Here is a 23,951-nt window from a genome sequence, read left to right as displayed (position 1 = left end):
TAAGATGTCATTATGTTTATAAATTTCACTACTGAGATGATACCTCTTAAATTCATCTGCCATAATCCCAAAGAGCTCTTCTTGTTGGTATTACAACCTAACATGCAGCAAAAGCTGTATTACTAAACTGGCAAAGCACCATATCCCCTTTTCATTGTTCCTAAGTAAATTAAATCTACAGGACTGATTTACTGTATGGCTACACCAGAAATTTTAACTGTTTTCTAAAGAGGAAGGTCCCTTTTTGCAGCAATACAATATGCACATGATTCACTGATTGAAGTGACCTGCAGAAAGGTCTCAGTGTTGTTAAGCAAGAGCCAATAAGAAAATCAAACTAAAGCCAGCCTTCCAAAAAGAGAAACATGAAAAAAAACCTCCATAAATTTATTTTGGGTATTTCATATGTGTGTTTGCACATATACACTCATAATCAGTTGTCTTCCCTTCCCCTCTCCTTTTGCCTCCAATATTTGTGTATTAAACACCCATAATAATTTCAAATATAGCTTTGGAGTTAGTAAATATAAGATCAATCAGCACATTCCCAAATAAAAATATTTCTGATTCCTAATGTATGGCAGAGGAAGAAAAAAAAAAAAATCTCCCAAAGTGCTCCTGAAAGTAAAATACTCTGAAATCCAGATGAAAATAAAGCGGTTAAAATTCAAAGAGGGAAATGCCTAATTAAGAAGTATGAAATTCATATTTCCCATGGGAATAGAGTAGGGATGAGTAACCCAACAGTAGCATGTAGAAATCTTATTGTTCAAAAAATTTAACTTTATCTCCCAGCTACAGTTGTATTGTTAAATAGATGTGTAATACTTATGGCAGAATATATGTAAGTAATGAAAGCTTAAAGCTTAATTTTTTTTAACATTACCATAGTTCAGAAGTTTTAGGCAGTTAACTTACTTAATGCAATTTCTTACCCCTTTTCTGTTTCTATCTGCACACAGATATATGATTAATTTTATAAACAAAAGTACTTCTTTGGTACAGAATCAATCTGCCACCTGACAGACCCTCATAATCTTTGCCATCTTTAGCAATCTCATAAGTTATGTCTTGACAATAAACTAGTACCTGCTTGTGGATGCTGAAACCTGCACCAAGAACCCTACAATGAACACAAAGCTCAATCTGCTGGTTTAGAATTAAGCAGAATATTTTGGAGGATAGTTGCAGCAGTTGCCTGCTACGACCTCAAGCAGAGTAAAAGCTCCAGCTAGCACTGCCTTTGAGAGGCCGTAGCTGCCACGTGTGCGGGCACTCCAGGGTTATGGCGTCTGCCTCCCTGATGGAGCGGAATGCCCCGGCATGGGTAACGCAGCTTCGGTAGCTTCACGCTAAGAGGAAGCGAATGGATGAGAGAAGGATGCTTTGCTTGCGAGCCTGAGAACTTTTATTCCCCCATGCGCGGGGGAATGCCCTCAGTGCAATGCAAAGCAAAATGGCAACAGACAAAGAACTTGCAACAGATTAAGTAGGGGGAGAGCGGACAGGGATGGAAACCTGGCTCGCCCTATGAGGACAAACAACAGGGGAGTGACATAAATTATAACAACCTATGGTAACATAACAGAGGTGGGTACAGCATTCTGGGACAAATAGAAGTGCAAAGGTAGGGTGATTGATGCACAACTTTCATGAAGAAGCAAGGAGTGGCTACAAGATTGACACTTGCCTGGGAGTGAACAAACCTTGACTGACAGAACCATGTAAGGAGAAAACTGGGAGAAGTGAGAAGATTAACAGGTAAGAGTAGCAGGAGCTCCTGTGGTAAACAACTTGGAGCAAACCACTGTGAGGGAAAATAGGGGTACAAGGAACCAACCTAACTAACATTAATAAAATCCCTGACTAAACCAACCCAATCTACAACAGATAGTTTTGTATCAGCTGACTGGATCAGGTGTCATTTCTCCTCCCAGTGCTAAAACAAAACTTTAAAGATGGCTTAAACTCGCTACCAGTTTCTCAGTAATTGGACAGACACTTGGTATTATTTCAGTACTTAATCTAGATAAAATCTGATATCCTTGCCCCCCCACCCCACGGCAGGGGAGTGGACTAGGTGCTCTTAAAAGGTCCCTTCCAACTCAAACCATTCTATGATACATTCTGTAATAATTCTATTACATCATATGGTGATCTACTGCAGTGAGGATGAAATATTAAAAGTCATGAATCTGCCTCTTCAGACACATCCCTGAAAAACAGTTAAAGGGTCTCACAACAAAAGACAGCCACAAAGATCACTACAGAAAAACCCCTTCCGCATTGTCACACCCAGCAAACTCCCTTTCCAAAAGGCTAATACTAATCAAATAGAAAAAGGACAAGTCAGGGGAGGCAGGGTCAGGGATGAGAACGGGGAGATGAAACACAAAAGAAACACATTAAAGTGAAGTCAAAGCAAAAACCAGGAAATAGCAAGTTAACAGCATAATGTATTACAGTACTTACCGTCAGCAACCTCGAAGTCCTTGAATGCAAGTTCTGAGCCTGAGTCATCAAGCAGGATTTCACCATTTAAGGTGAACATCATAGTGTGCTCATTCATGTCAACCATACATCCAACAACATCTCCTGCCAACCAAGAGCGGCCAAAATGCTCATTACCTTGATGCCACCGCTGTGCCTGAAATAATTAGAAGCATTTAAAAGAAAAATAGTAACAATCTCATCTTCAAGGGTAGAACTAATAATTAACTGCCTCAATTAAGATGGCATTAAAATTAACACTTTCACAGAATATCATTCCAAAACTGTGTCTGTGAGTACTCCAAGCTGACTCTAAATATGGAAATCCAACAATTAACTTCTTTCCCTCACCCCTCACATCAGCATTATAAAACATTGCTAAGAGAGCTGACAGGGAAAATTGCTATTTCAACATTTTAGTAAAAAGCTGAAACTAAACTATGGTTTAGTTTTCTGCTGAAGCTCCATGAAAGACTTTTAATCGCAATAATATGCTATCAATTACAATGTTTAATAACTACTCCACAAACCCTTTTTAAGCAATTGTTTTTATTTACTTTAGCAGCCTAAGAATTCATTACTTGCAAACAATCTGTATTGTTTCCTTAAGTATAATTCTTAAAATATTTTGTGCAAAAAAAATTAATCTTTTTCTCATATCAGATTTTGTAAGGAATAGAACTATCTGTGAATGAGACAAGCACTGGGTTTCTGATAGATTCCAGAGTAGCTCTGGGCATGATTAATGATTCCTCTGACTGACTTTCAAGTCAAAGACTGCAAAGGCTTTCAACGGGGTCTTGGACTGGAGTTCAAAAAAATTAACCTCTGTTAAGAACTATTGTAACCAAGCACTGGAAAAAAAAAGTGTTAGTAACCAATAAAAGATAGGATTCCTATCCAAGTATTTCATCACATGTAGATGTTTATGCTCTGTATCCATCCTAGAAGTTGTACAAAACCAATGAACCTTTCTCGATATCTTGAAGGTAATTTTTTTCCAACCAAGGAAAGAAGCTATTAAAATCAAACAAAACAAAATAGCATTGTGGATTGAGACCTAAACATCAAACCCTAAGATTCAGAAGGCAATTACACAGATTTTCCAGTAAAAATGGAGGACTTGAATGATTTACTTAAAACACTTTACAAAAAAACTTTCTAGTTCTCTTTTCAAGGCTCTTCTCATGCAATGCAGGAGTGGGAAAGAAATAAATTCCCAGATCATAAATAAAATACATCTTGAGAACATTATCTTGCTGGGAATATCCAGGGATTCTGTTGATTTCTGTTACATATTTTAACAGTAATAAGGGAAATTAATTCCAATACCAGATACAAGAAATAATTTTACAATGAGTCATCAGTAGCCTTAATAACAATTAAGGTTCAGATATCAGTTGCAATTGCCCTCATACTGAAATTAAAAATTTCAATGAGTTATTTAAGCTATTCTGATGGTATTCAGTAATATAAAGGTTTGTTTTCCTATATATATTTTGCTATTAGATTTCAATTGGTCATTTTTTTTTTATGCAGAGTTAAATTTCAGCAAATCTTAGTGGTTCTATCATACTTCATTTAAGCTGTAAGGATTTCCATGAAAACCTAGCTATACTCTTTGGTGCTCTTACATTTTTACAAATACTTAGTATCAAAGTTTGCCTCAAACACTTACTGTTAAACTTAATCATATTTATTCCCTAATGGCACTTCTTATAGAGAGAACAACAGAGTGAAATTTTAAAAAAATTATTCATCGCTAATTACAGCTCTGCCAGTATTTTGAATTTGATTAAGCCACTTTGATTATCAATTCTTTATATATACTGTAGAAACATGTGAATTTGTGAAAAAACATTATAGATATGCCAAATCTTGCTAATTAATTTTTTGACACTGATTTTAGTTATTCTGCCTAGGCCCTCAAAGACAGAGAAATAATTTCATGAAACATCAAATGAAAGCAGAGAAGGCATCTGAGGCAATGATACATGGAACGAGATACAAAAATTAAAATTTTTGCAGCCACTCATATCATTACAGATAAACACATACAAACCTTAAAGCCATCAAAAACAAAAGCTTCTTCATCTGAGCCAAGTTCCTGATCTGGCAGACAACCTGGCCTGGTCCAGCCAACTCTCATGTCTCCTGCAGTAACTGTCTCAAACTCAAAGTACCACTTCCCAGCTTTCACTGCATAAGTCTTTTCTGTGCGGAAGATCCTGAACTTTTCCATTATCCCACTGCACACGTCCAGTCTTGTTGCTGTAGGGATTAAAAAAATAAAAATAAGTATAAAAGGACAAAAAAAAAAAAATCAATGCAGAAAGTACGGTTTTCAACTATTGACAAGAAACTGTGAAAGCAAAAGGTAAAGGAATCCCTTTGAGCACAGACATGAAAAGAAGAATGTGCCTGCAGAACAGCCATGTGGGGAAAGTGTTCTTTCCCAATCTGGGAATCGGGATTTAAAAAAAAAAAAAAATCCAGAACAGAAGAAACAAAAAAAGACAAAGAAAGGAGAAATTAGAAATCTGAATGCAGCTACAAATAGATGACTCAAGGATCACTTTGATTCTTTTTTTCAGATTAGGGGGGAAAAAGGCCAAATACATGGATCTTTTCCCACAAATTTGTAATGTATCAAATAAAGCCTGTGCAACATTTGAAAAGTAAGCATTCCAAGTCTAATCACCACAATTCCTCTTCTCCCTGAGTTTGTTATAAGATCAAATTTGTCTGCACCTACTTGCACCTGTTTGTTAGGCCATGCTAAGAACTTCTCTCTTTCTTTACTATTTTCTCACACTCATCAAGGTCCACATTTCCAATATCACCTAGGATAGTCTATAAAATCTTATCCTTCAGAATTAACCATCACTTCTCATGCCACCATGCCTGACTTCAGTTAGGTGAGGTTCATTAAGTTTCCTGTAAGCAATGCAACTCTCTGCCACATAATTCTTTATCAGTAAAATTTTCTCTTTGATAGTCTGTGCAATTAATGCCTTAAAAACACTTTTGAAGAACCTCAGTACCTCACTATACAGATGAAGCACCACAAAGCATGGTAACTGAGAAATTGTTTTCTTTTTAGATTCTAAATAACAAAATTCTTTCTACAGTCTAAAGCAATCCCAAAAATACAGCTGTTCTGGGAAACCAGTAAGTAATAATAACAACAACACATAAAAACCAATACTAGAGAACTTTGCAAAATTAATGTTTGAGTAAAAATTAATGATTGGAGATGCAGGACACCACTAGAGGGCTTTAAACCCCTTAATAACAGTATAAATTTTGGCTGATGAACGGGGATCCATCCTTGTGACATGTTTCATGCCTCTCCATAACCTGAGAAGCACATAAACTGCAAAATCTAAGTCCCCAAAATTACTAAAAAAATCTTTTGCTGAATACAATTCCAGTCGTTGCTCAAGAAAGACCAGTTTGTGGGATAGTGTTCTGCAGGTCCTTTCCCCTGGGAATTTTGCAACAACCTTGATCACATCTTTCAGATTCAAGGATTGCACTAGCATTCTTTACATCTCATCAGTGACTCCATTTTCACAGAGCCAGCTAATGATCTCTGCATTCTAAGGAAAAAGAGAGTGGTTTTCAACACTTATTTCCAAGGAAAGGCAGTAGCATGTGGTTCTCAGAGCTGTAAATGAAAAAGGTGATTACTATTGTTCAGCAGGATGTGGAAGAGACAGTAGAAAAGGAGCATGCTCTCCCCCCCTCTTGCCTACACCATTAGACAGACCCTATATTTTCACAAGAGGCAAAGGCCGCCTGTAGCAGGCAACCCACCTTCTCAGAACCAAGAAGTCATGCTCAGTCTTTCTTTGCAGCATCTCCTTCCCAACAGTGGGAGGGGAAGAAATTCTAGGATTATGCAGCAGAGTTACACTCTCCAATCTTAACAGATTTAAGAGTGAGACCATGGCATTTTGCCACCAACACTGTCCATTCCACTGAGGAACACTGTTCTACCTATTCAGCAATCCAGCCTTGTTACACATTCATGGTCTCAGCAATGCCTCATATTTAAGTGTATTTTAATAGCAGTATCTCATAAAAGCTGAGGATCAGAGAATGCATGTGCTTTGGAGGAGAAATTCCAAATGGCAGGTTCCCTGTGTACACTTTAGGTATGAGTTATGTATTATGCAGAAATGCTTTACTGAAGGTCTATGGCCTAAACAGGTCAAAATCACTGTAAATTCACTATCACTGTATGAAGGGGAAAAAAATAAGGTTTAGACACATTTCTCAAAATTTCCAAATTTTGCTGAGATTATAAAGATGCTAGTTTCAATTTTGATTATTCCATATTTCCTTAACTTTAAGTGAACTTCTAAAATAGACTTGATAGGGGTTAGATCTATTTATTTTATTTGTACATTATGTCTCCTGATTTCTTGTACTTTCTTAACATTATATATGCTGCAGTTATTGAGTTAAATGTTGTGTACTTTCTTTAAAAATTTGTTGTTATTAGTTCAGATATTTTTTTCTTCTGCAGGATATCTCAAACTGAAAATACTGCCCACGGTATCAATAAAACATTCAACCTGGCAATGATGCAAGTTCAAAGAAAACTTTGTAAAAAAAGTTAATTAAAATTTACTAATAGTCCAATTCAACTTCCAAGACCTGAGGAAGTCCAGGAAACTTAAAGGCTCTAACAAACTAATTATAGACTTGCAGGTTGACATTCACAGAAATTTGGTTTGCAATCATTCATTTTAGAAAATTTCATCTTGTATCTTTAGTGTTTAAATACGAGATTGTACACAAACTGTACAATCTTCATTATTTAAAGTTAAAATTTTAGGAATATAAAATTCATACCTACTGAGTTTACAGGTTTTTTTCCTATTTTGTCTTGAAATAGCAAATATAGCATTAAATAAAAACTATTCCCAAAAATGGTGTGGATTGGTTTAAATTTTAAATAATTGCTTTAAAATGTAAAAATGTTACATTTTGTAAATATTCATTTGAGGCCACAGGGCAAGGAAAGGAAACAAAAAGGAAAGAAAGAAATTAAGATTGAAGAGAAGAGAAAAGCACCTATTATATTTGGAAACATCCATTCAAAATGTTTTATTGGACCAAAAAATTCAGTAGCAGAGTGGAAATTTCTAACCTTTTTTTGAGGAAAAAAAGCAAAAATTAATTACCATGATCTTGATCAGGAGCTTCCAGATTGTAACCATAGCCTAGAAGGGTGCGGACTGCTTCCCGAAGACTGTCTTTGTTGGACTTCTTTGTTCGATCATCCAAAAGAGCGTACGGTACAAGGCGAGGATTTCGTCGGTTTTTCACATCCTGCATTAGTATGAAAAATCAATTCCATTTCAGAAACTGTGTTTTATCTTACAGACAAGATAATGCTTCAATAACCCCACAAAATTTACTGTTACACCAACTGAAATCATGTAACTTCAAATATGGCAAAGAATCAGAGAAATTGCAATAGTCTAGAAATTACAAGACTGAATTCACTAAAAAAAAAATTGACACACACAAATAAACAAAGCTCGGTGTCTTATACCTGCTCTAAGTTTCTGTCAAATTTACTAAATAAAGTAACAGTACAAACCACAGGAACAAGGATAGATCCAAAGAGTATGGCAGAAAAGTCAAAAGAATTATAATTTCATAATTTGTTACCATAACAAAAAACTTTTTTCTAACTAAAGCTGAGACATTTCTATACTACAAATACACAAAATGCCCAAATACCAAACGTTATAAAAACAAAAGAACAAAATTCTACTAATAAAAAATAATAAATGTGTGCAGCACTAATTAATAAATTACGAATCAGGTAATAAACCTGTGCCTTACTATAAAACTATTTAAGACATGTATTTTTCAAAAATAAAGGGGTTTGCAAGAATATGATTTATGTGCTCCACATGTAGAGTTTTTGCAATAGATAGTCAAACTAACCACTCCCCAGCTGAAATGAAAGTGTTGGTAAGGTTTATTCTTTGCATTTTAGGTTTATTAAAAAATATTGATTAGGTTTTCCTCTACTGCAAAATGATCTTATTTGAAAGCAGTGTTTAACTGGATTATTTAAGTGGCTAATCTAATTTTTAGTGACTAACAGAATTGTTTTCTTGTCTATATTTTCTTCTCACATCCTGTCAGAATTTGTTGGCAATGAGAGAAACTACGCAAAGAGCTCTCCATGTTTTTTTCTAATATCTGTATTTATAAAAAAAAATTACAGACTGGACATATCATATAAAAAATAGCTGCTGTTTGTTCTCTTCAGTACAATACCAAAGATATTGAGAGGCTTTTACTATTGGTTAGATTTATTAAGAAGTCCAAGACCAATGCCTATTGTTTTAGAAGACAGTGTCTACAGTGAAAGTGCCTTACTTCTTTTACAGCGTTACAGTTCTAGTTTTAGGAATATATATGGTTTCAATTCCATCTTTTCAAGAAGAGAACAAATGGAACATCCCTTCTGAAAAAAATATTGCAGGCATCTTTTGTTACCCTTTAAATGCTTAGATGCAAGACTATCTGCCTCTTGCCTTATCACAGTGAGCAGATATTGAAAGGTCAGTTATAAACCAGTGCTTGATGAAATCTGGTCCTACAAGTTATTCCTCTAGGAGAAGAAATATTAAGGGACAAGCATTACCTACATGCTAAAAGGGCTAACAGAAAGATAAACATAATGCATTGCTGGGGACACAAATTACAAAACCTCAGCTCTAATTATATTCCATGGAAAGGACAGTGGCAGGGCCAACACTAATACCATTTGAAGGATCCTCTTTTCATATTTATTCCAAATTCTTAAGCTGACATCCTGCTTTGTCAAATGTTTAATTTGGTAGATGTGGAAAAGGGCTGTGTCCTTCAAGCAAATGCTGAAGTAAATGTTATGAGAGATTATTTTTTTAATATAAGAGTATTCACATTAACATCTGAGGTGATGAAACACTATGCATTTGATTATTTGTTATTGAAGGGACACAAAAAAGAGAAATCATTTCCTCTGAAGCACTCTATGTCCAAAAGACATTGTGAAATACTGTCTTTAAAAATATGAAAGTTTGGAACAATAAATATGTAACTTCTTATCCATGATATAATGTTAGACTAATGCATTTGTAGTTGACATACCAACCACTAACACAAATTAACATACAGGCAATCAGCTGATAACAATGTATAAAATGAAATATAATACAAGTGCTTTTAAAATGGCTAATCACAAAATGAGAGCAAGGAGAGAAAAAAAAAGGAATGCAGAAATTTAATGTATTAAACCAACTTGATTTTACAGATTTTTTTCCTTGGATCTAATTTTATTTAACATTGTGACCTTTTTCACCTATTCAAGACTGTGGCTGCACCTTTAAATTTGAATGTGAGAGAAGATTTTTCTTTTAACAACTTTGTTCCTTTTTTTTTTTTCTTATTACACATCTATTTAAATTTTGAATGTGTTACTAATTTCTGAATTAAGCACTCTTATTGTTACAGTCATCATAAGTTTTAGTACTAATGGCCTTCTGCACTTCTCTGGAGTAAGTGTAGAGAATGATCCTGTACAGTGATTAAGCTTTGCACATTCGCAATCAAGTCAACAAGAAAACTGATTAGCTAAGAGTGGTAATTTTTACTGAGTACATTTCCAAGCAGCAAAAAGACTGAGTTCCTCCTACTCAATACAAAAATGTTATTGCAGACTGTTAAAATAAGTTTTAACATTCAACCTAATTTTTAATTTTTTTTTTGGCCAGAATTTTCCAGATTTGACAGTCTAATAATTCCTCAGAAGCCTGTTTTGTACAGTTTGTTTGGCAGCTACTTGTTAACAGACAAATGGTATGAGCTGGGTAGCTCACACCAATTATTTATATAATTCTTTTGTTTTTAATTCAGAACCTATCATATCACAGAAAAAAAAGGGGAGGGGGGAAGCCTATGTATTTTATTACAAAACTTTGCTTCATTTCATGTGACAAACATCCATTAATAATTTAGAATTTAATTTACTTTACTTAGGAAAACATTGCAAACATAAAAAGTTGGGATGCCTGGCAGAAATGTGCCCTGGATGGAAGTAATAATGTTAAACGTCAGTGATATAGCACTGACCATGAAAAATCAGTATTATTTTTCACAGTGTACATGACAGATTCTGATATACATAGCAAATGATAGACAAACAACTATTTGAATGGGCACTCATACACTTTTTTGTAGGGTATATAAGGATATCAATTAGGCAATAACTGGTCAACAATGGGCCAATTTAACTGCATAAGTTTTTTAAACTACGTGTAGCACATAAAAGGAAAAGAACTACGGAAAAAACACCTAAACACACACACCAAAAAACATCAACAAGCCTCTTCAAACTTCCGCGACAGGTAAAGAACACTGCTGCAAAGTAACTCAGAGGAAACATATGTCAGATGTAAAGTGCATTCTTTTGTTCAATGAGTCTGTGATGTGTCTCTAACTGATAACTGATCTCGTAGCACTGGACCTACAACTGGTCTTGGAACTTGCACAAACAGATCTCACATAAGAATGAAATGAGGAATGTCCATGTGATCTACAGCAGCAGAGAAAATCATAGTCAAATTCTACAAACAGCTCTAAAAGAACCTATTAAGAGATGCAGTCTATGTAATAAGGTTGTGTGCTTCAGCAGTAGTTCAGTAACAAAAAACAAAGCGCCATATAAGCCTCTAAAAGACATCTAAAAATAATAATGTAGTTTTCAGAGTTATAAATGTTGTATTGCAAAGCTGTGCACTCCTGGACCTTCCCAAATCTCTAAGAAGTTCAGGAACAGCACAGACCACTAGACTAAAGGGAACAAAAAGTCACCAGAAACATATGCATAACGTAAGTTCTTAACAGAAAGAAAGATAGGAAAAGAATGAAAAATTAAAACATATAGTAGGAAGAGTGCAGGAAAAATATAATAGTCTGTTGGGAACACACATTTCGTGATTTAAAGTATAAGAGCTGTACAGATACATATTTTTTATGATATTGAAATGATTTTGTTCTCATAAGCAAGGCTGTTTAAACCACAAGCACAAAACAAATGTATTTCAGCACACGTCCAGTGAGAAAGGTGTGCTGTTGTTTTCTCAGCTCCCTTTGCACTATTAGCAAACCCTCCTTCCACAGCTGTGAATTGATTCCACTTGCTGTCAGATCTCCACTGACATGCAAGATCCACTCCTCTCACTGTCACAAGGATTTCTGAGCAATTCCCACAAAAAATGCTAAAGGGCAAGCTTGCCAGCAGTGCTGCCATAAAATCAGTGAGCCACCATGTGCCTGTGCAGCACAGACACCGTGAGCAGGATCATTTACCCACACCATACCTTTCATGCCTCACTATCCAGAGGGCTAGCTTTTCCACACGTATCACAGCAGCTCATGTTTAAGCAGAAACCATGAAAATTAAAAATCATCTTATAGGGGAAAAGGAAAAATACAATTCTAAATTGGTATTTACTAAAAAAGTAATTTTCAAAGTCCAGAGCATTAGAAAGCACAACAAAATCATATTCTTAGCAACGTTAATAATCCAAATTCACCCAACCAAAGAAGAGGTTGTATTCCTCACCTGGAATACTAGCAGCTGAGTTCTAACCTTGGAAGTATGTATATCCTTAGTAATATGTGTACAGCTTCTGCCATCTTCACCGAGGACTGTAGCCATATGGAATGCCTAGCAGAATATGCCCTGACTATAAATGTAAGGAACTAATATATCAGTATAAATCATGTAAAATGTCAAAGTGAGGTAAAATAAGTGGTTTTTACAAGATGCTGGCTTTATATTTATTTAATGAAAAAATAAGCAACAACTTGATTTTTCCCAGGCATGCATATTTCACCCAGCCTGACTTTCCACCACAATGCCTCTTCTGCACTGCAGCCTTAGGCAGTCTGAGAAGACCAACACTTGATCTTAATTAATGATGCCACATACTTTCTATAAATCTGAAAAAAAATAAGATCCTGACTTTAAAAGACCAAAATGTCTTGCATTTTTGGGCCCAAGAGAAGATATTCATAAAATTGCTTAGCAATACCAACCAACTATTCTAGGACAGGAACTGCAGAGCATCTTTTTTAAGAAATTTTTCACACAGCAGAAGAAATATTTTAGGTTGCCAATATTTATAAACAATTGTTAAAGCTGTGAGATTCTTAACACTTTCTATTTCAGTATAGATGGGGTTTCTGATTGTTAGCTTTTCTAGCTAGAACACAATGAAATATGAAGAAAAAGCAAGATACCCTTTGATTAAGCTATGTGGCAAAGGATATAAGCAAAATGTGAAAGAATCTTTGCCTGTGATCTCTAAAATCAGTGAGGAAACCTGGAAGTCATGTATTCAGGAAGAGGGACAAGGCAAGTAATGCACTTTATATTATTTTCATTTGCTTTCTGATCTCTAAGCTCGATTCTTTTCTCTGCTTTTCTGTCTTTTCCTTATTCATATGGATGTTGGGATTCTCCTGTATGCATAAAATCACAGTTTTATGAATGTCAAAAAACACCCTAAGTTCATGGATATGCCAAAAAAGACCCTAAGTTCATGGATAAACTTATATGAATTCTGAATATTTTCCATTAGATTGTGAACTTTTAGTCACAAATATGTGCTTTTATACTTCAGTGCTATTTTTCCATTATCTTGTTATGAAAAATTCCTTAAAAGTAACCAAATTATAAAACTCATGTAATTATGACAGGACTTAGTATCAAAATCCATAATCCATAAAGGTAAAAAAAAAAAAAAAAAAAAAAAAAAGCAAGCCTTCTCTCATAACAAAAATGTGATTATTTTAATTCACTTACAGCAAGGCTATATTGTTTCTTTTCCTGGATCTAATTCTTGTATCTGTCCTTGTACATTTACCATTTCCCCAGTTCCAAGACCACCAACTTGCAGGTAATCATGTTTTCCCTTAAAGGGACACTGTCAACTATTTTCATACTGATTTTTGTGCTTGTTTTTCCACTTACCCTTGCTACTTAATGTGTTCTTTTAAGCAGAAATACATATTTTTCCTACCTGTTTTGCTTCTGCTTTCCCCCTTCATGGAGCATTAAGCAACTGCAAGTATGCAGTACCAAAAAATACTTGTTTGTGATCAATGTCATCACAGCTGTCGTGACAGTTCTGGAAACAGGATTTATTAGCTAACTTGTGCTCCCTCTCCTGGCTGGCTGGCTCTGCAGCAGCAGAACAAAAATACTGTATATAGTCATGCATAAAATGTAGCTTGTTATATCTTGTTAAGAAAAAAGCCTGACAAGCAGTAATGGATTTAGAAGAAGAAAAAAACGCTGGAAGTTGGAAGGCATTTTCCCCAACAGTTTTTAAAGAAATAAATGATTTATACTTTAACTGCTTGAGAGTATCCCTTTAATTTTTTCATTTTATATAATCCCAAAATGATGAGGCTGTCATACTGAATAGATTTACTAGATTATTTAATTCATCCTTCAGCCACAGCACCATTACTGTTCATAACATATTTCCCAGTGATTAGTTCATCTACTTTAAAACATCTGTAATCTTCTTTCCCTTAGGAAACTATCTTACAGCTCTGGGAAACTATAGGAATAGGAAACTATTATACAGCACAACATCATGTCACTTAATTCCAGTACTGTAGCATGTCACAGTAATATGACAGGATGACAAAATGTAGCCCATGAAATAAACCCATTTGAGTCAAGTAGAAGCACGTTGACAGTATGGACAACATCTAGAGCTGGCAGCTTGCCATGTGATATGTATGCCAGCTAAATGAGAGGCACCTCTGCACTGCACCCAGAAAGGAGCACCTCACTCTTCTGCTCTCTTTTCATGTGTTTTAATAAATGGTCTTTGTTATAAATGGTATTTGTATATTGTAAGCACCCCTGAAACTCAGCTGTTGGTCTTTTTTCCAGAAGAAAAATAAATACTTGAAAAGAGAAAGATTATGGAATTAAGCATAAATCAACATCAATATCCAAAGCATGACAGCTTCTGCAAGACATACTACTGTTGAAAAAGGGCATCATTTACCTGTTTAATTATCCATGAGACTGTGGTAACTTGTCTGCCAGGAATTAAGGAGTAAAGTACACTGCTGACCTTGTAAATCTGCTTCCTGAAGGTCATGAATATTTCTGTGCTCTTGTCCACATTTACAATCACACTCTGCTGAAAGCATAACTGTGACACTGCTCACTGCACTACTACACTGCATTCTCAACAAGAGTGCACAACTCAGCACACAAAAGTCTTTAGTCAGTAAAACAATTTTTGGATGTTTAAAGCGCTCAGGACTACAAAACCCCAATTAATTTTCTTTCCAACTCCAAATGTGATTAGTTTCATAGGCACTTAAGCTTTTTAGTTTTAAATTCTCCAGACTCTTCTCTGCATGCCCGTAACTATCTTTGTCTTGAAAAGGAAGAACAGTTAAATATGTATCAGATATACCTATGCCCAGTCAAGATTTAGAGCAGAAGCATTTGTCTAAGACTCTTTCAGAGCATAAGCCGGTAGGCAAAATCCGAGCTTGATACACACTGACTGCTTAAAAAATATCTGAAAACTTAACTAGGGGCTAACATTCCAATAATTTTTTCATACAAAACCTTGTCCTTGGCCATCTGAATGGATGTAGATACATAAATCCTATTTCTCTAGTCAGATATCTTTGAGGCTATGGAGTCAATCTTTTAAAACTCTTGAAGAATGGGTAATGTATGGATAATTACAAGGCTAAAGGGTTTTAAACAAAACCTCTAGTTGCCATGAGTTTTCTCACACCAGACTATAAATTTTAACAAGTGAGCAGAGATTTAATTCTCATGTGAAACGTTGTCATCCAACAAGCAGGACATTTATTAGGAAGGGAGCCTATGGAAGGCCAGAGTTACAAGAGTTTCCTTCAGGCAACTATTTTAGGAGTCAGTAGATAAAATACAGAGAGCTGTTCAGTGATCAGAGTTTTCCTTTTTCCTCTCTGCTCTCTCCCTGTGAGGCTCAAAAATGTCTCCTCACAGGGCTACAACATTTTAGGTTCAACAGTCAGTTTGGTCTCTTTCCCTAGGCACAGCACTGAGAACATAAGACAGACTTAATGATTCTTCTGAAGTGTTTAATTTTAGGTTATATCCCATACTAGATTTGTCTGATCTATGTTTTTTGGGGTTTTGGGGTGCTTTTTAAAACACAAATTGTGGCCTTGAGCAACTCCACTGCCTCTGGGAAACCATAAAAAAACTAATGATTTATGACTATCACATCACACCTCTTCAAATGCAAAACCTTCTGTATCAACAGGCACACTGAAACATACATAAAGACTGTGTATAATAAAAATATTGTGAAGACATAAAGGAGAATTTTTTTCATTGCCACCCACTCCCATTACATCTTTTACATATCATTCCCAAACCAGCAACACTGGGGAAGTCTTTGACATCACCATTTAACTGACTTTCCTACTTAATTCAGAAAACATGCAATTTAGCTGCAAATTCACTCCAATAAATATGGCAAAATTTTTTGTGGGTTTTTTCAAAGATACACCAATACAAAGTGTAGGTTAAATTGTCTTCAAGATCTAAGAAAATTTATTCACTACATGTGAGCCACAAGATTAGATTCTCCCAAAGCTAGTTAGAAATATAATTAGCTAAAAGATTCATTTGATTCCAGAAACTTCTTAACTTTATCCTAACCAATAAATTCTGTTGCAAAACTAAATTTAATTTTGGGCTAGGTCAAGTTTCTATCAAAGCTGTAACAATTTCCCAATTTTCATTCATTTCAAAGCTCCCAATTGGTAAGGTTCTGTATTGAAAATTATTGGCTTCTGGAAAAATAAAAAATATGGGAGACATGGTATAAATTCTTGAATGCATTCTTTAATATATCAGAAATATTTCTTTTGAACATACAGTTTTTCATTCTAGAAATGAATTGTGCGTTGACTCCATAAATACAGGATTGAAATAGTGAGTTCAAAACTAATTAATGCCCTCCCCCTACCTGACAACAGAAAACCATCACTTCCAACACTTCTCATGATTCATGTTCCATCAGAAATGTTAACAGCACTTCAAAAGGCCACCTCTTACTTAGAGGTGCAGTATTATGGAAAAAAAATGATCCTGGGGAAAGCAGGGAGTTGCACAAACACAGAATTATCTTCAGTGTTTTCCTAGTAGAGAATATACATATATTCCAGTCTGCAAACACAAGAATTGACTCACTGTCTGTCTAGAACTAAATACAGATCACAGACTTCCTAAATAGCTTACAGAGTAACACAATGGCAGCTTCATAGTAAGATACTATAATGAACAATACTGAAATGCAGCAAATATTTTGTCACATAAGCAAACCTCTATGTGATGAGGTAAAGTGCTTAATATATAAAAATCCAGATTATTTTATTTTACACAAAAGTTTTGTAAATAGAATGAATTTTGTTCCTGTAGAAGAACAAAATTTGACATATGTGGCACTGAAATGTATAATTCAAATTTTTGTCAAAAACAAGGAGAACAAGGGCACGTACCTACAAAACAGCTGTACTTAATTTTTGCAAAAATAATGATCTTTTATGCTCAGTACAAAAACATCAAAACTCATTCTTTCCCCAAGGGGTAAATTGTCCTAAAATTTCACTGTGAAATGCTACCACACATTTAGTAACACAAGTGAAGAGACCATTCTGTATACAAAATTCACAACCAATCACAAAAAAGAATTGAAAATCTTAAGGGAAAACTGATGTAGGAACTGTCTTGGAAAATACTAAATCAGTCTCAGGTTATGCCCAATTGACTGGTTTTGGGGCTTTTTTAAAGAAACCAAAGAACCTGAGTTTTGCTTTTAATGATCCACCATGCTTTATTCTTACTCTCCCTCCCTTATAACACATTGGCGATAACTACCAAATAATATTACTATTCACTGGAGCAGAACAACTAAAGTAGGACTGGAACTTTGAGCCTGACTTAACTCTTCTGTTAAACACAGCTTCTGCCAGAAATACAAGATATTAGAAAAGTTATTACTAGAAGTTTACATTCTGATTTTCCTGGATAAACAAAATTATTCAATTCCCAGAACTGCAAACATTTACATGATTGCCCTAGTGAAAGTAAATATTTACATTTCCTAAAATACTGGAGCATGTTAGCTTCCTGCGTGCAATTTTCTCACCCTGAGATTTAGATAGCATACAAGAATATACCACCAAGTTTTTTAATACTGCTTGTAAGCGAATCTCATACTGCTATCTAACAAGATTGCTTTAAATTATGCATTTTTGTTTTCTTTGACTGACAAACTTGCATTCACTAGCGGTTTCTTCCTGACTGTGTGTCACCATTATTTCCATTTAACTGTAAAATATCTCAGTAGATAAGTGCTATTCTAAGTGTCTGAAGTTAGTACTTACCTGCTGGATGCCATATGTCCAGCCTTGCCTTATACGGTCCCTTGCCCACACATTGTGAGCATTCTCTGCTAGTTTATCCACCATAGCCTCTTGAGAGGGGGTCAATTTGATAAAACTCAGATCCATGGGTGCTGGCTTATATCCACTCAACAACTGATAGCTGTTGAATAAAAACAGAACTTGCAGTTACTTGCCAGCAAGAAAAAAAGTTAAGAGAAACCACAAAAGAAAGAAGTAACATCTATAAAACATAGCTATATAAATATGACATCTGCCTTTGAACATAAAGAATAATAATGTAAATTTCATTACTGATTTGTTTTTTATTTTGATTCTGTTTCAAGCTAATTGCATCTTGATGGGATGAAGTAACTGGTAATGAAACTACACAAAATGGTCTGAACTAAAAATATTTTTAAAGTATTTTACTAATGCCACATATTCAAAGTAGTAGATTAAGATGCTTGTATCAACAATTTTATTGCTACCTCTGTGCAGATGACAATACTTATTAAATTCTATCTACTTCCTACTGAAACAAGAAAATATATTCTTCTTGTTGCATAAGGGGATGCAAAGAGACAGAGCAGGTCAAATGGCTTTCTCAAGACCAGTTTTGAAAGCCACTTTAAAATGTCATTATAATAATTCATACCTTAATTATCCTTCAAAACATAGAAGCAAATGTTTAAATTTAAGCATGACTTCAGAATAGAAAGGCAACTTCCTCACTTTTTTTAGCACTCCTAGGAATGCTACGTTTATAAAGTTATTTTTATTAATTATAGAAATCTACTTTACTTATGAGCAAACCATCAATAGAGGACATAAAGCATTAAAGGTCTTTTCCAACCTAAATGATCCCATGATTCTATTTTTCCTCCAGAATATAAAGCACTATTTTGGTTGAAACAAAAGGAGTCTGTGGAAAATAAACAACATTCTCTCATTGAAATTTTACACCCTGGGGTGTATAAAGAATAGCTAGTTTAAATAATTGCCCAAGTATTTTCTAAACAATATGGCAATTTTCTTTATTTGTACTGAGAAGTAAAAACCCATAAAATTAAACAGTATTTATCCCCATTTATAGCCTAAAATGCTGCGTCTCGTCCCAACTTCGCAAGAGCAGATCTCTTGCTAGCCCCGGCTAGCTCTTTTCGGGGTGATAGGGCAGCAAGAGGCACTCCCTGCTGAACCCAGCTGGGCTTTAAAGAGTGCCTTCGTGGGTCCGAGGACACTGCTGATCCCACCGGCAAGGAAGGAAGCAACACTCTTCTGGGGATAGGTCCAAGATTTATTGTGATTCTGAGGAGAGCTCCAGAGCCCGACAGCACTTGAAGAGGTCCCAAAAGAGACTGAGCTCTGAGGCTCGAACAGGTCCTGATATAGGGTGGGCGGGGAAACCGATCAGGCAATGGGAGAAGACATGGGAGTGGCCCTCCGAGGGAAGGACAACGGGGGTATCCACTTAGGAGGGAGGAGGGGAGGGACCCCAGGCCATTGTCCAGTCACCCAGCAACCCCGGCAGAAGCTTCCAGACAGAGGGGAAGGATGGACAAGTCACCTGGGCAGGGTCAGGGGCCTGAATCAGGGTTTTTGGGATTGATGGACACACAGGTGCTGATGGGAAAACCTGGGATGCACCAAAAAGGCACAAGGGGAGGTACAGAGGGATAAACCATTTTGAACATACATACAGTGGAACCTAAAAACACAACTCCACACTAAAATATTCAAATACTTTACCAATCTTAATGAATTCTCTTCTGTAACAACCATTTTAAAACACATTTAAACAAATTATTTGTTGAAAACAATAATTTAAAACAACCAGGTATTTAAGAGGGATTGAATATATAAATAAGAGATTGAATCTTCATTCAAAATTACCACCATAAAAAGAAAAAGGTTAAGATAGAAAACAGCTATTCAAGAACATCATTCCAAAATCAGCCATCCACAGAGAAGCCCACACAGGAGTTCACTGCCCTCACAGTTACCTCTCATCAGGTTTCTGTGAAGTCACTTCAGTGAGATGAGTAAAACAAGACAGTAATGGAAACAGTGAAACATATGAAATTAGCACACTTGTCAGGTTGGCAATTACTGTGCTCTTTCCTGTCATGCTCCCCTGCACAAGCTTTTAAGAATACAGCCACAACGTTTTCCTTTCCTTTTTGCTAGCTTTTTCAATCCATTATATGCACAGCATCAAAATTCTAACTTTGTATGTATGGTATGACTTCAGGTTTCTACAGTTATGACAGTTAATGACATTAAAAAGACTCAACATTATTGGTCTTCTTATATTAGAAAGTATAACTTTTTCAGACTTGAGATTTAGCTGCAGTTTTTCAAAAGCAGGAAATTTGATTCACTTGAACAATCTTGCAAATGCACATATACTTCTCCCCAGGAAATTCAGAATGAAAATACAGAAGGCCCTAGCTATCTTTTCTTCCTTGAGAGATAAACAGTTATTTTGGGATACCAAAACTGAACAACAGTTTAGGGAGGGAACTTAAATTAATACTCTGCTTTTATTCCCATTCATTCTGGCAAAGCCACTGACCGCATCAGGGATTCTGAAATTGTAATATCAATGGTATGTAAATCTGTGCAGTGTGGTAGATATCAAAGGCCTGATTGTCCAGGTTCTTACAGCTACCTTGTAGTAAAGTATTACCTAGAAGCCTGCAGTAATCTTGCCAGAATGAGGCTCACAAAAGGAAGAAAGGCATGTTTTAGTTAAAAGTGCTGGAGGTTATTACACTGGCTTCAGGGACTGCATGTAATACAAAGGTATGGGTCAGTGAAGGATTGCAGTGAATAATGGAGACATGCAATCCCAGAGGAACAGCCGTTTCTGCACAGAACACATTCCTGTGAAGAGCAATGAGATGCAATTGGTGGCAGGAACTCAGCAACCAGCATTTACCATTGCTCAGAGTCATAACCAAGGAAACTAAATTACTGTCTTAAATTCAGGAATAACAGACCATGCAAAAGTTCTCTCCTAGTAAAACTGTGGCATTTACCTTTCTGACTTTTTACATATAGCCCACCTTCATCCCCTGGACTCAAGTGTATGTTGGGCAGTAGGGCTGTCAGATAGGCATAGGAAACTAAAGTTCCATTATCTCAACTGTGTCCAAGTTCTCAGGTCCTTTATTCCCAAACTCTGTGTGTGTATACTGGTGCTAAGAAGCCAGGGCAACTTGTCTGGGCCATGAGAGCTGGTTTCAGAGCTGTGGTAGAGGAGGCCACTATACTATACCAGGCTAAGCCCAGTCCTACCATTGCTGATGCAAACAGATCACTTGGAAAAAAGTCAGCTCTCTACACCTCAAGTCATGGCCATTTGAGAACTTTCAAAAGGATCACCTTTAAATATATGCATCACCTTAAAATACATTGGCAAATTTACAGTAAAAATTCTTTACAAAGTCTCTGTGATACACACAATATATAAAAGAAACACATAACTATGAATATCAGACATTACAACACAGCACAAAAAAACCTAAAATTTGCCTACCTATCAAGTGGCAAATACCTGGAAGAAAAACTGTGAATTATGGTATGTGAAAATTGCTGAAAATTTCTGAGAATTCATGCATGTACATGCATGCCCAAGAACTAATAAAACTAGCAGTGCAAATATTGAATTGTTAAAATAGAATTAACTTAATTCATACTGTCTAACAAAAAGACACATTGAATTTCAACTTACTTCTTTGGAAGTTTCATTTTTTTCACTTTTTCTTCAGCACGTTCATCAGCAATTCCAACATGACAGCCTAATGCCAGCAGGGTTCTAGGGCACAGAAATCAGAGATTAATTACTGATAATGTTTTGATATTTAGAGTTCCTACTGTTTATAGGCACACTATAGTGCCTATAAATTACACTGTAAAACAAAAGAGACCTATGGAAATAATTACAATAAAATATGTATATTATATTGTATGTATAATATATGTATATTACATATACAACATAATTTGTATATGTAATAAGCTTTCTGATAGTGTTAGGAAAATGCCGCAAGATGTTCCAAAAAATTTAGTAAAAGTATGAGTAAGATACTTCAAAATGAAACTATCATATAGTATATTTCATCTATAAGGTATAAATTTGAACACTGCCCTTGAAATATTATTTCTGCTTTATATACTTATTCATAGCACTTACATACTCATTCATACTGCTTCTAACCCACATCTTTATATGTTTTGTTACTTATACCACTGCTATAAAAAAGAAAAAAGGCATAAAATATCACTTATCCTTAGAATATGTTTTCATTCTGAAGAAGCTATTATTTAGAGATCTAAATAATAGTTGGATCTGGATTTTTTAGGACACACTACTGAACTGACAGCAGAATGCATGATAAGCATTAGGCCAAAACTGCCATCTTATTCAATCTAGATAGTGTGTCTTGTACCTACCACGAGGCTTATACCACAGAGCCACTGAACCAGTCCATTGTGGCCTGAATCTGCAAAATTCAGCTCATTTCGGAAAACAAACACTATTTATATAAACTTAGAAGAGGGTCAACAGTACTAACCGGGTTTCTGATAACTTCAGACTTCTTGCTTTCCTTATAGCCACACTGTTTAGCACCATAAATTTTAAATATCATCTCTAGAATTTGATCTGTAAATTATTAATTATTTGTTCCTGCTTCTATATTCAATGTTGGCTTATAGTCTTTCTTTAGTCTAGGTACATTAATAAAATATTGACATTGAAATTAATAGAATTCCTAGACAAAAGTCAGAGAGTTAACTTTGGAGTCAGATGAGAATTTTTTCAAAATCTGAGGGTGATAACCGTATCTTTGAAAGAAACTGATTACAAAAGAAATCACAGGTGTAAATACCTTGGACTCCGTTCCAAATTTTCCTGAAGTGGAAGAAAGGTGTCAAACAAGGTTTTTATTTGTTCTTGCCACTAGCTAAAATGATATTTTCTAGTCATGCTTCAACTATATTTACTGCTCTTGAACTGACTGGGGGAAAAAAAAAAGAGCATAAATACTCTTCTAACATTATTTCTTTTGGCAGATGAATTGTCTGTTTCAAGGAGATTCTTACAGCATATTTTTAGTGCTAGCTACATGAAGTAAGTCCTACTTCTATGGACTGTGAACCCTGATTTAAAATTAGACAGTAAAATCAGAAATGAGGAAACTAATATCCAGTGGCCCCTTCCTGCATAACACACTATCTGCTAAGAATACTCCATGCAGCTAAATTTCAACTGGCATAAACAGTACATTATTCCTATGCAGCTATCACCAGCGTAAGTAGGAGAACATATCTAATAGTGAAATGCAGTACAGAGGAGCTAAGCTCTGGTAACCCTAATTTTCCTGTAAAGTAAGCCAGGAATTATCTCTACCCAAACAAAACAAATTCAAATAAGAGTACGACAGGAGGATAAAATGACAGACTGTACTGGCAGAATCTGAAATACCATTAAAGTACTTCAAGCCTAAGCAAGAAAACGAAAAGTGGCTGAATGTAGCTCTCATCGTCACAATGGTAGATGTAATTATCACACAAGACTGAATAAATACACAGAAATGGGAAAGTCAGTCACAAAATAATAAGCAAGGACAACCAGAAAAATATGCAAGACCAAACTATAAAACATATATATAAGCATGTGCAGAAACAGTATTAGCAAGCATATTTTAATCCCATGACATTTTCAGAGGCAACTCATTCCTGCATCTTGACATTTCATACAGTATGTAATTTTTATAGCTCATAAAAGTATTCAATCTTACTTAAAATATACAAAGATCCCAGTATATGGAAAAGAAATGTTGTATCAGATAATATGACTTAGATATTCCTTGGTTTCTACCTCTATCGTCTGGCAGCAAAACTGGCCACAAACCACGAAGGAAAACACAATTACAGTCAGTATT

At 35.4% G+C, this 23,951-nt stretch overlaps 1 protein-coding gene across 1 annotated transcript in view; it reads right to left on the bottom strand.

Moving 5' to 3' along the window:
- RYR2 (ryanodine receptor 2) overlaps nt 1-23,951 on the bottom strand; it is a 386,286-nt gene that overhangs the window by 135,522 nt on the left and 226,813 nt on the right. The window contains exons 25-29 of the mRNA XM_053974163.1: nt 21,737-21,820; nt 18,001-18,160; nt 7,686-7,833; nt 4,553-4,761; nt 2,473-2,647 (exon numbers count right to left, since the gene is read on the bottom strand). Coding sequence (XP_053830138.1) covers nt 2,473-2,647; nt 4,553-4,761; nt 7,686-7,833; nt 18,001-18,160; nt 21,737-21,820 — 776 coding nt within the window. The remainder of the gene's footprint in view (nt 1-2,472; nt 2,648-4,552; nt 4,762-7,685; nt 7,834-18,000; nt 18,161-21,736; nt 21,821-23,951) is intronic.

This window comes from Vidua macroura, chromosome 3 (assembly GCF_024509145.1).
Source record: "Vidua macroura isolate BioBank_ID:100142 chromosome 3, ASM2450914v1, whole genome shotgun sequence".
NCBI classification, from domain to species: Eukaryota; Metazoa; Chordata; class Aves; order Passeriformes; family Viduidae; genus Vidua; species Vidua macroura.
This window is presented reverse-complemented; position numbering and strand designations above follow the sequence as displayed.